Here is a 13,261-nt window from a genome sequence, read left to right as displayed (position 1 = left end):
AAAGAGCAAGAACAAGCAGCAGCCACTCAAAAGATTTGCCACAGTAAAGTAGAGAGAAGCAAGGGGACAACAACTCTAGCACTCAGGCAGCCTCTCCAGCACACACCGCAGCTCAGAACCAGACCCTGCTCTCTCACTGGCAGCAAAACATGGCAAAAGTTGCCCAAGGTGCTCAGAGCTGAAACTGACAGCTTCCTACATGTGGAGGTGCCAGGTGCCCATGGGAGTTTCTGGCTCTGACCAACCTGACTTTGCTTGTCCAAGGCCTTGGAGAGGCAGAAGCCGGAGTCTCTCCTGCCCAGCAAAACCCCGTCCCTGCACACAACATTGCCCTGCCTAATATATATTGCATACTCTGCAGACTGCAAATATAGGCCTATAAAGCTTTTATTACTGTGTATCTGGGACAACTGCATTAGCTATGAGAAGGCTATACAATTCAGCCTGTACAAGCAATAATAAAATCTGATGGCAACCATCACTCTCATCCACATCAACAAGGCCTTGTTGTGTTCATCTATGCCCACATTAAATCTTTCTCTACCTTCTTCCCTCTCTAAACACAGGCCTGATCCTGCAAAGTGCTAAGCACCTTGCACACACACTGACTTAAGGGAGAGTTCATGGTGCTTGAAGCTTTATTAGCCCAGGTCTTACCTGTAGGAGGTGATGAGATCCCCAATGAAATCAATCAGCACACCTTCATTAGAGTTAGAGAAGTTATGCTGATTTATGTTAGCTGAGGATCCAGCTCTACACTTCATAACCTTCAGTACATCAAACCCATGCCGAATTCTTTGTTCTCCACAGGACTGATTCTACAGCCCCATAAATGCTTCCCCTGTCTCTCTGTCCTTTTTGCAGAGTTTCCCCTCTCCATATATAAACCCCTTTTAATCAACAGGACCACCACGTCTGGCAAGACTGCTGTGTCAGACCCATTTTAGCAGACCCCAAGCTCCTTCACAGCCCAGGCATCCCTGTAGATGGCTGTGGATTCCAGGGTAAACACACAGGTTTATACAACTGTTGAGACCATGTTATTAACTCAGTCTTTTATGGTGCCCTTTGATGCTGTTAATTATTCTTTACTAGCTGTTAATTGTTTTTCCTGGACATCTAGTTTCTGAGTCCCTTCTTAGAAGAGGAAAAAAGCAAAAAAACCCCAAACTCCCAGTTTACCAAATGCAGCAGAATAAGCACTGTAGAGAGTCAGATCCAGCCCAGACAGCTTGGGCCCCCAAATTCCCAGCCTCACATGGCCCAGGCCTGGGTCTCCAGCCCTAGGGCTCTCCGTGCCATATCTCTGCCTTGTTACATGCCAGGAAATTGCTCCATTTTCCCAGCACAGTTTACAAGTACAGTGAGGCCACTTCGATGCCGAGAAAAACAAGCTGCCTTTTAACCAAAGTCAAACTCAGGTTGAAAGCCAGTTAGCTCTTGCTTTCAGGTGATATCAGGCTGAGTTAAGAACCACTAGTTCTTAAGAACTAGTTCAATGCAGAGTAGGCTCATCCTATGTGTCCAATGCAGAGTAGGCTCATCCCATGTGTCCAATGCAGCACCTTATAACCACCCAGTTGGTAAAGGCACATTTGCCCCTGAAAGATAAGAAGACAGTGCACTATGGGGGCTCAGGACAATGCTTGTTTTCGTGTGCAAGGAAGCATGAGGCCCATACTGCTAGGCAAAAGCAGGAAGAAGTGATTATATACTAGAAAGGAAGGCTCTTACTTGCAGTCGTGCTTTTCAATTTCAAAGTGAGGGTTGAAGTTGAGGATAATCTTCTGGTTGGATTCAGGGGCAAAGATGACCCACTCGCAGTTCTGGTGGGAGGGGTAGTCATTGGGGTACCCTGGGGAGGTGATATACCCAGCATCCTTGGAGTTCAGGCGGCCCCCACACGGCTGAGCTGCAGAGACACAGAAGGGAACAAGGCATTGAAATGGGTTCTGGGCATCGGTCGTGCACAGCCAGTCCCTCCAGGCCACTGCTAGGGGTGGTCTGATAAAGACCATTCTCCAGGCCGTTGACATCCGTTTGGTACTCCAATATTTCATATTAATCTCTGGTCAAGGGCAAATATTCTACACAACAGACCTACTCCTTTTCCACTCCACCTCCTGTCACGCTTACATACCACATTTCACACAGACCAGAAAAGAGAAATAAATGCTCTTGCCGAGGCAATTACAGAGCCATAAAGTAAGAGACAGATTGATATCAGATCTGGAGCCACCTCATTTTAGCCCTTCTTTTGCCTCCTTTGAAAGCTGCTCTGTGGCAGCCTCCCACAGCTGCTCTGACAGACACCAAAATTTGGATGCATATGACCCCTCAGTACAGCTGCGGAAGTACAGAAAGCTTTGTTGATCCCAAGAAAGGAAACTGAGGCACAGTGGGGCTGATGGTGAGCCCAGGCCCACCCACATGGCTGATGGCAGAGCTGAGGACAACCCTTCTCTGCTTGCTGTGTCCTCCCTTCTCCAACCCTGCCTGACCCCACCACCCCAACTCAGCAGATTGGCCTCCTGCTTCCTGAAACCTTTCAAACTAACCCAGCCATTGGAATTGCAGATGTGGATAATCAGCACTAGTGGTTTTGTGGGGCTAGCCCGCAAATGGCTGGCAACGGCTGCATGGTGAGTGGAGAAAGCACTCTCAGCTTTGGGTTAGAACAGGCCCTAGAGGGTGATTTCATCTTCAAAAAAACATTTAATCTCATGAACGCTGCAAATCAAATTTATTATTGCATTACTTGCTGGGAGGAAAGTCTGCATCACAGGGTCAATTGATAACGCACTACAAATCCCAACAAAGTCCCTTTCTCCACAGAACCCCTATTGCGTGCCTCTTACTGCCCCCCCATCCCTTGCCGCTGCACCATGGCTCCATGGGCTGACACAGCTGCCTCCAAAGACAGCACTACCTCCTAATACCCAGCAAAATGGCCAAAGATCCGGCAAAATGGGCAAAACCCAGCAAAACCCTAGTCCCTTCCACAGGGCAGACTGGCAGGAATACTGAGTGACCCCAGTCTCGCATTGCAGAAAGGCTTTCCCCTTCCTGATGACAAGCAGTGGGGTACAACAAAGGATACAAACACATGTGGGTTGTCCCCACAGCCTCCCCTCAGTCCCAGAGGGCTCTGGTCCCACAAGAGGGTGCAGGTAGGCTTTCCCAGGGCCCAGATTTGCACACCTTGCAATGGAGCCCAAGGCATATCCCATGTCTGCAAGGGAGCCAAGACACAGGAGGGGCATCATCCTCAGTGTGGGAGAGTAACCACACATTCCACACTCCATAGGCTCTGCGGGCTGAAGGTCTCTGTGGTGCTCCCCACTACCCTGGCATTGAGGGTTGTCCCTGTCCCTTCCACAGAGGCACTCACTGCAAAGCCCCGAGACCACCAGGGAGAAGCAAAGCAGTGCAGGCTCCTGTGGGCTCAACGCTAGGGCATGGGTCTGACTCTGTCCCTCTGCCACGGGATCCAGCAGGCCCCGGGACTGTCCCCCTGCCAGGCTGCCATGAGTCTACTTGCTCTCCGTGGAGCAAAGCCCACTTTCAAACTGCCCTCTCACTGGAGCTGCTGCAAGGAGCAGGAGTGAGGCAGGATTCCTTGGCGGCAATGCTTCCCGAAAAGACCACTTTGAATAAACAACCTGCTGCCTGCAGAAAATACACGTGCCCTGTGCGGGAACAAGGGCAGCAGGAGGGCTTTTCATAAGGGAATGAGGCTTCCTTCATCACGAAAAAGCACTCTCTCAGTTTCCCCCATATTTTTCATGCCCTCCAACACATTCATTCTTCAAAATAACTTTCTTCTCACACACTCAAAGGCATCTCTGCAGCCTTCCCTTTTTTCTTAAAATAATCCTTTAAGTGTCCTGAAAAATACAAGGGGAAAAATTGCGTCGCCGCCACAGAAGAGCTGAGAATACCAACATCTGGTTTTATTCCACAGAAGAGCTTGCTCAACACACAAACATTTACAAACCTACATTCTTGCACCAATCTTTTCTCTCAGCAAGGCATATTTGCCCACACACGTGTAGAAGTGGGTTTGGGGGAGAGAGAGAAAGAGACATTCACATGGAAAGAAGAAATTCACAGACTTGTTGACATACACGTACAAATAGACGTGTAATTCACACTTCACTCATGTACACACTTTCACACCTTCTCATAAAAATTCACACCTCATTTGCACACATGTCCACCCCCTCCAGCAAAGAGAAATGTTCAAGCTGCAGATTATTTTTCTTGGAAAGGGCAAAGTCCTGAAGCAATGAAAATACAGTCAATCCTTCCACACCTCGTCATCCCCTCCCCGTCTCTCCAGCTTTCACACACATGCTACCCGCTAGGCTGATACCACCAACATCACCCACCACTCAGAAGTTGCTAGCCCCTTACTCATGCCAGATACTATGAATACCCTGTGAGCCTTTGCAACTCAACCAGTTAGAAGGGAACTGCAATGTGAATGGGAACATCAGGCTCCAGCTTGCTCTGGCTCTTCACTGACAAGTGAACTCAGAAGCGGAAACCCAAGTTAACCCTGATCTCAAAACCTCTCCCTTGCTCTGCGAGGCCATCGCAGGTCAGCGGGACCAAGCTAAGGAAATCCCTGGGCTCAATCCTGATTTCAGGTCAGCTTGATGCCCAAGTTCAACTGCTGGTGATGACAGCTTGAGTGAGAGAGGCTGGAGCCCAGCTCTCTGCAACTGTGGCCCCTGCAGCAAAACAGGATAGGCAGGCAAAACCACTGAGCAGACAGGAGCACCAGCCAAATCCCTCAGGTGTCCAGATGCCACCAGGAAAATTTCATCATCTTTCCGCAGCAGGGAAAGCTTTCCAGCTGCAGGAAAGCTTGTCTGTGTCTCTCAGAGGAACAGATTTTGTCCTCTCACTCATCCCTCCCCAAGAAGGTCCAGCGAAATGAAGGTGACTACTTCAGTACAGTACTGCCTTGTCCACACACAGCACCAGGCCACATGGTAGACAATAGTGTACCAGGGAAACCGCAGCTTCTTAGAATTATCTGAAGAGGGAAAATTACTTTAATAACTTTGTAGTTGTTCTGTTGGGCTTTTTCTGTTTTGATTCACTGGTATCTAGCAGATAAATATCTGCAACCAAAAAATATTATCACTGTGCCCACTGACGGGGCAAAGGGTTTGCCTCAGCAGACATGCCAACCACTGGCTTTCTATCAAAAAAAGAAAAAAAATCAGGCCTGTTCTGTACACAGTACATGGTCAAGCTTCTACATAAATATGTCCTTTCAAACTGAGGCACTGAATCCATGTAAGCACATACCATAAAAAAAAAAACCCAACAAAAAGAAAACGGAAAAAAGGTGAGTGGGATGGCTACTGCCCAGGCTGTATGCTTTGGAAGCAAGACATGCTCCACAGCTAATGGGCTCTGGCAGCTTTCACGAGCCCTGAATTCACTTAATAAAATTAAAATTAAATTCTGAAGCAATAGCCAAGATTGCCAGGTGCGTGGGACATCCCGTTGCTCAGTAAGCAAAATGCAGGCATTGAAAACAAACTGCTGGAGCCCCTGCCAGCCTGCGTGATGGAGGGGCCAGTGCTGTGCTGCTAGCAAGGCCACAGGAGAACAAGCGGGCTCCTCAATGGAGGCTTCTGAGGTTGGCACTCCCTGGCAGTGTCAGAGCAGGCTGTGTTCAGGATGGGAAGTCCCCAGATGCCCTCCTTCATTAAGGCCCACCACATGACCTACATTTTCCCAGCAACCCTCTCCTTACAGGACCACCCCAACAGGGGAACTACACCAGAGGATGACAATCAAGCCATAGGGATACCAAAGGAAGACCTGGAGAAGCTCCCTAGGGCAGGCTCCTGCAAACACCGCAGCATTCAGCAAGCAGCTCCAAAGTTTTCCATGGAGATGAGTATCAGCAGCTGAGCTCCTCATCTTTTGCAAGGGGCAGACCCCTCTTCCCCTGCCCTGTTGGAGACATCCAGCCCCCCATGCTGCCAATGAGCAATCATCACTCAGGGGACCCAAAAATAACAGCCAGGCCCCAGGAACCTCCACCCACACTTGGGGTTTTTCAGCTCTGCAGCTCATCAGTGCATGCCGAAACCTTAGGCTGGGAGCAGAGTGTTCTCCTACTTGAATTTCCTGTCAGTTAAACCCCTCTGGATTTCCCTCACCCCAGGAGAGCAGCGCTCGCTGTTATTGTTGGACCTTCAACACAGAAGCTAAAGCCAACTCTGCCTGTAACAAAAATAATCATCACTAGAGAGGCCTGTTTCACAACAAACACGCATACTACAGCCTCTCAGAGCTTGTAGCGTCCAGCAGAAAACTATCATGTGTTTTGATCTGCTGGGTTCAGTTTACTTTGGCGATGTAATTCAGGCCTCGCATAAAGTTTAGGGCATTTCTGTAGCAGCAGCAGCATTGGTATCTGTGCTGCTCGGAAAGAGTAGCCTTTGAGGGCACCAAAGGAGCAAGGAAGAGAGATCCCATGAGTCCCATGGCAGAGGGATGCACCACCTGGCCTCATCACTTATTCCTCTTCCTCGTATGAGACCCTCATGGCCCAGCTCCACACTCTCATCCAACCACCTCAGAAGATTTCTACATCCCAGGATTCAGTGCTGGGCAGAGTAGATTTGCCCTGCCAAACCTCTGACAGTACAGCAAAATATGGGTCCTGGCATGCACGACCTACTGCTCTCTGAGCTACTAAACTTGGCGGGAGCCCTTGTTTCAGGGCTCTACATTTCAGTCCTGTTAAACTCAAACAGTTCTTTAACAAGTGAAGTTTTTCAAGGTCCACATGCCCCCAAGCATTTTGCCAAACCCTGACACAGAGGGGAGAAACAGATCTTTTCTGCCGAGGATTCATTACTGTTAATGTTCATCCTGCCTCATTCCCCAGGCTCTGGCCCTGGGGGAGAATCTGGACACGGCTAATGTGGCAGAGTGTCTCATCCCAAACCGTACAGCACAACTTTCACATCAGGCAGGAACACAAATGTGAACTCTCAGATTTAAACGATACAGCTTAGCCATTGGACAAGGAGAGAGACATAGTGCAGAGGAAGCTAATAAGATTAGATATTTAATCCCCAGTAGCATAGATCATTTTAGCAGAAGCACGTTTGCTTTGGATTGCTAGATAAAGCTTCAAAGGCTTCCTAAACAAATTAATGGACAAACACACCCAAACAACACAAAGCACTTACATGCACATTTCATCCTAAAGCAGTACCCACATCCATGTCTTGGGATTTCATACAACCAGGGAAAGTCCTCTGAATATTTCATCAAGGGCCTTTACCAGTTTAACTAAAATTTCACCTAAAAGTAGAGGCACAGCAAAGCAGAATTTAAAGACTGCTTTTGTGATCTGAACTAGGATTTTGTTTGATTCAAAGTGTCTCAAGTCTGTCACAAGACAGGCTCATAAAAACACTGTCTGGGCTTAAGCAAGAAAGGAACGCACCAATCCATCAGTTGAGGAATGCAGCCGTTTGACCACTTCCTAAGGCAACCAGGGAGGGATGCAATATATTCACTTTATGGTGCTAGACAGCACTGAGAGGGGAATGCCAGAAAGCTCAGCAAATGGAACATTTTAGCTGTGAGTCTTTGCAAAAAGAGATTATTTTAAATTATTTTTAAATAAGAAGGGAGTGTTGGAGGGAGGATGAGAGAAGATAAGATTTGGAGATTTCTGATACCTGCACTTTCTTTGCCATGTTAATCCACAGAAGAATTAAGTGGAAACCTGAAACAGAGACCTACTCAAGCTTCACCACAGAAAATGAGAGGGCCAAATCCTGCAAGCAAATCCAGGTAATTTGCTTTGAAATAACTGAGTTTAGCCAATTTTCACACCTGCAGTTCTGGATAGCTGTCTTCCAGAGGCTGGCATTGCTCTGTACCACTTGAGTCAGTGGCAACCTTGACCTTTAAATTTTGCCACTTTGGGGTGTTGGTGGTTCCCTCCCCCGCACCCCCCAACCCTCATATCTTCGATGATATTTCATATCCTGGTTTTACACGGTGCTGCCTCTGCTAACTTTGTTATTTGCCATCTTCTATCACAGGCAAATGCAATTCCAACAGGACAACCAGCCTAATAGTGTTAGCCTTTATATAGATGCGTGCACACTATTCTCCAAGCTTGCCTGTGAATGTAACTGGTGGGTCTGCAATCACAACTCCTGGCTACTTTGGTAATTATTTGAGAGAGTGTGTGTGTGCGCGCATACATGTGTGAGAGAAGGGGACGATTGCATATTGAACTTGCAGGAAACCCGCCTGTTTCTCCTGCCTCTGTCTTAGGCTCCCAAGGGTTTGAAGTCTCATGGAAACACACTGCCATCTCCCAGGAACAGGTGGCAGCTTCAGGAGACCTTCAAGCTGCAGATCAGGTAATTTCTGAGGAAACTTCACTACTACCACAGGTGAGGAAACAGAGATTTGGGAAAGAAGCTTGAAGGCTCAGAACAGAGACAGCAATAAAGCAGAGGGTTCCTGCATGGCAGCCTGTCACCCTAGCTATAGGCTACACTAGGAAACAACATTAAGGGAAGCAATTTGCTGAGCCACCCCCACAAATGCCATCAATAACAGCCTGGTTTGAGAGCCACAGAGGAAAAGTGAGAGACATTTCTAATTCCATACATTAAAAAGCAAGCCATAAATCCACCTAGGATTCCTCTCTAAAGAGCTTCAGGCTTGATGAAAGGTGTTCAATGCCCCTGAAAAACTAATTAGTATTGTTATCATGACAATTCGATAGAAGAAAAAAAGCCTGCCTCTTCTCCCATCTCCCCCCTGCACCCTCTCAGCTCCCTCACACCTTTTGAGCCCATCTGCCAGGGTCCATTCTTCACAGAAACAGAATCCTAGCTTTCCCCACTGGGCAATGGCAGTTAATTCCTGTCTCTTCCCAAAGTGTCTGGCAGAGCCTCTCTGAATCCTGCTCCACCCCTGCCTCAGCCCTACCTCCCAAGGGCCCTGTTGGAGCCACAGAGCAAAACGCAGCTCCTCAGCAGTGGGCAGCCCCACAGATGGGATGGGATGGGACGGGATGGAAGGGGAGGGGAAGCAGCCCCTCCGGAGCCACCCGGGAGAGGCCCCACCACAGCTCCCTCCATGCACACTGCTGAGCAGCAGCGCTTCAGCCTTTACAAATGCTTGCTGAAATTCAGCTACTGCTGAGCCTCGCTACTACCACTGAAGTTATTACACATTCTGGCGAGTGTCTAAAACACATTGTTTCCTACTGAGCACATATTCAGCAGTCAAACAGAAAGAGAGGAAAGCAAGAGCAAGCCTGGGGGGTGTGTGTGAAGGAGAAAGTTGCCCAGGGGCTCAGCACGAGAGGGAGAGCGCAGGATGCAGGAGTGTGTGCAGGCAGGCATCAAGGTGGTGGGGAGTGGAGGGGCTCTGCATGTAAGAGAAAAGGTAGAGGTTTGTGTGCTCGTGAAGAGAGAGGAGGAACCAGGGAGATAGTGTGTGTGTGTGTTTACATGCACAAGGGGTTGGCGTTTTCCTCCCTCCTTTCCCCACAGTCATCCCCTAAAAACCAGGGTCCAAAGGAGCCCTTCAACAAAAAGTAAGCAGAATGAAAGGACAGTGCCCTTTGTCTTCACCATCTTCCTAGGAGGGATGTAGAGCAAGGCAGGCATTCAAGCCCCACATAGACAGCACTTCACAGCTGGGGGTGACCCACCAGAACAGCTGGGGCAGATGCCTTGCCTTTGTCTCAAATATACAGGGAGAAATCAGGGTAGGTTTCAAAGACTTGGAGCCCAGCACTTCATCTCTGGAGCCCATTTTCTTTGACTCATCAAGTATGAAGAGAGGGGAAGAAGCATTCAGCATCCCTGCAAGTAATACTTCAGGCTATTCTGCATGCCGGCTCACTGCTTGTACTCCTTTCCTCACCCTGTTTACAAAAAAGCTGCCTCACCAACACTGCGATCAGGGCCCCAACACCTCAGCATTACCCTAACTGTCCTTCTCCATGCAGTTCACGGGCACTGCTTGCATATAGAAAGGGTTACAGATCAGAGTTGTGATTTTGAGGGTCTGGCCCTATGCCTGCCGACCTCGTGCTGACAAACCTCCCCTCTGTGTCTGTGCTCGTGTCTTTTCACTGCACAGGCATCAAGCCTGGCTCAGGATTTGGCCTTCTGAGGTTGCGATTTGGCTCAGGCAGGGAGAAGACTGACCCTTTGATTCCACGTATGATTAAAACCATGCTACTGCAGCGCTAAGCCACGTGCAACACTGTTAGCAACAGCCCTGATTTATGTTGTTGCTAGTATTGCGGTTTCCACCAGGGTGTAGACAGGGATTTCGAAAATAGCCCAGCTACCTCTTTGTCTGTGTGTGTATTATAATTAGAAATGTGTCAAAGGGCTGTTACAGAGTGAGGGTAGCGCTGAAAACGTTCGCACCCCGCTTCTGCCCCCACCTCCATGCCAACACTGTCAGCCCCAGCTCAGGTGTGTGCAGGCACATCAGCTCTCCACGCTTCCCAGATTAGACAACTGTATTTCCAAGAACCCATGGGGACGCGGTGGCGGTGACTTCACCGCACAATGGAGAGCAAGTTTAGCCGCTTCCAGTTTACTCTCAGGCTGCTGCAGTCCACCCTCACCATTGTGGCTAAATGCCGACTTTTTCTATTTCGATTTCAGATAGGATCACGGGTCTCAGATACAGACGATTTATTTTCCTAGCGCAGCTGGTCTGTCAGAGGTCATATAATTTGGCAGCAATCCCAGTGCTTAAAAATTAATTTTTCCTTATTAATACAACTGGGGATCCCACAGGATAGGATCCCAGCCTTATCTGAACCTGACAGCTTCCTAAACCCCATGAAGGATGCTTTCTCCTCTCAGGCTATCTGTGATACAAGGCCACCACATCCTGGAACCTGGCAGCACTGGAGATTTCTGCTAGGACAGCAACCCACCCGCCTGCCCGGAGCAGTACGCTGCTGGGATGGGGAGTGCTGCCTTCTCCAGCCCAGCAAAGCAAGTTGCTTTCTCATTCTCACCTTCTAAGCCACGCACGAGGTACCAAACACAGAGCAAGTACTGGGAAGAGGGCTGGCAGTGGAAGGAGCAGAGCAGGGCGATAGGAAGCGCCTTCATAGAGTCCCCTGGGACCGGTATGCCTGCCTGTAACTCCAGGCACCGTACACCATGATTCTTCTGCAGCAGGAAAGTTAGGAAAGCAAAATGCAGCATCCTAACCTGGGTCAGAGCCCCCCACTGAGCTTGTATCAGTCGTTTTCAGTGATGCTCCTGACAACTGTCTGACTCCCAGGCTAAAAAAGCTTTTGTTCCCAGTAAGAGCCAAGTTAACAGCACAACGGGCAAAAGGCATTACACTCAACACTCGCGTGGGTGTGTGCGCATGTTTTTATGTGTGCAGCCGTGTGCCTGCTTGGCAGCAATTTGTTTTGGTCGCCCCACTTCCTCCCCCCACCTTGCTACATCTCCTAAGTCATTACTAAAAATACTAGCTTTTAAGCAAACTATTTGGAAGGCTTCAAGAGTGAGCTTTGCTCAGAGCTGCATAAACATCGTCTGAACGGCTCAGCACTTGGGTCACTCAAATCTGTTACTTTCTTTCTTGATTGCTTTTTACGGGAAGATAAAAAACACACAGCCATCCAAGCCTTCAGATTTATCTTCCAGTGTCTCCCACCCACTCCCCTCCATGGTTATCTCAGGGTTTGCTTGGCTACATACAAATTGGCAGCTGCACTGTTTATCTCTCACTGTAGAAATACTGCACAAGGGTTCTTTCCATGTGGATTATCATATTATTGTCTATTAAAAACATCTCCCCTCTCTGCTAACCTCCCTTAGGGAACTGTAAGAGGGACTTTCATAATGGGGGAAGGCTTTCAGATACACCAGACTGAAACATAAATCCATCTACCTCTGGCATGTTTTTCTTACTAGGCTGACTAATTTACCAGATCTGAGCATAGCCTGATCGAGGTTCATGTCCCGTTACCCCATATCTTTGCTCACTGGGCTAGCAATAAAGTCATTTGACTGGGTTTGCAGCACCACAACATCTCAGCAAACAGCCACTGGTGTCAGCTGCAGGAAGACAACTTCCTTGCTGGCTCAAACACCATGTGATGCTCTGCTTAGCCGGGAAAACCCCATGTTCAAATAAACATTTCTTACAGCAAGTGAATGGCGTCAGAGACATGGTTGGCTCATAAAACCCTTCCCAGCTAGAAGTCTGGATTCCGAGCCTACTCGGGAATAGAGGGAGGTACACACACAGACACAAGCACACACTTAGGCTCAGCAGCCACAGGGATGGCAACCAGGCTGGCCAGTGCACCCTCAGGAGCAAGCCGCAGGTTACAGCCCGATCTGCCTCAGCACAATATCCACTCCAGGAGACCAGACACTGCCTCTGCAACGGGGACCATCTAAAAAGACTGTTATACTCAGTAGGGGCCTCCCAGGACTTTGCCCTTTCTCCTCACCCCATCAAGAGCCTATTCATTTGTTTTCCTATTTGAACAAAAGATGGGATTTTTTTCTTTCCTTTATAACCATAAGGAAGAAGGCGATGCCAACCAGCAACTGAATGTACATGGAGCATGTTTGCCGGGAACATCTGTGCTTCTCTGCTGCAAAAAAAAGAGAGACTTTCTCAGGCAAGAGACTCTCCACTTCCCTTTCCAAGGGGGAGGTGGTGCCATGCTGCTCTGTGGCCGAGGAAAGGCAGAGGGGCAGGGGGAAAGGCAGGATCCAACGGTGCCTGGGTCTGACCGCAACTCCGGACCCTGCCTGAGGTACATCCTGAGTCTCTGACTTGCGGGCAGAGAAACCCACAGTTCAGCAGCTGCTGGCTTGGCACCACCGTCCTGCCAGGCTGCTCCTGGACTGCTGACCGCAGAAGGAGCCCCGAGAGAGCGGTGGGCGGCTGGGTGAGACATATCCTTTTCCTCCACTGATTGCTGTAGGTGGGGACCTTGCTTCCCCCGTTGGCCAGACCCAAAGCCAGCGGCCGGGTTACACAGGGCCTGTCCCCAAGTCGAACCAACGCAAGCAGCGGGGCTTCATCCTAGCGCCTCCTGACAGCGCAGCCTAGCTCTTAAGCAAAGACCAAACAAACACACTGGCACCCCAAAACCTGACACGAATCCGCCAGGTCCCGGGACAGCCCGGCATTTGCAAAGCGCGGCTTCCGCGCGTACCGCGACCGGGATTTCCCG

At 49.2% G+C, this 13,261-nt stretch overlaps 1 protein-coding gene across 1 annotated transcript in view; it reads right to left on the bottom strand.

Annotated features, from left to right (window-relative positions):
• Positions 1-9,290, bottom strand: part of NRP2 (neuropilin 2) — a 71,079-nt gene extending 61,789 nt beyond the window's left edge. The window contains exons 1-3 of the mRNA XM_010188915.1: positions 9,268-9,290; positions 5,961-5,979; positions 1,735-1,907 (exon numbers count right to left, since the gene is read on the bottom strand). Coding sequence (XP_010187217.1) covers positions 1,735-1,907; positions 5,961-5,979; positions 9,268-9,290 — 215 coding nt within the window. The remainder of the gene's footprint in view (positions 1-1,734; positions 1,908-5,960; positions 5,980-9,267) is intronic.
• Positions 9,291-13,261: the final 3,971 nt, after the last annotated feature.

The sequence above is a fragment of the Mesitornis unicolor genome, unplaced genomic scaffold (assembly GCF_000695765.1).
Source record: "Mesitornis unicolor isolate BGI_N332 unplaced genomic scaffold, ASM69576v1 scaffold38847, whole genome shotgun sequence".
Classification (NCBI taxonomy): Eukaryota; Metazoa; Chordata; class Aves; order Mesitornithiformes; family Mesitornithidae; genus Mesitornis; species Mesitornis unicolor.
This window is presented reverse-complemented; position numbering and strand designations above follow the sequence as displayed.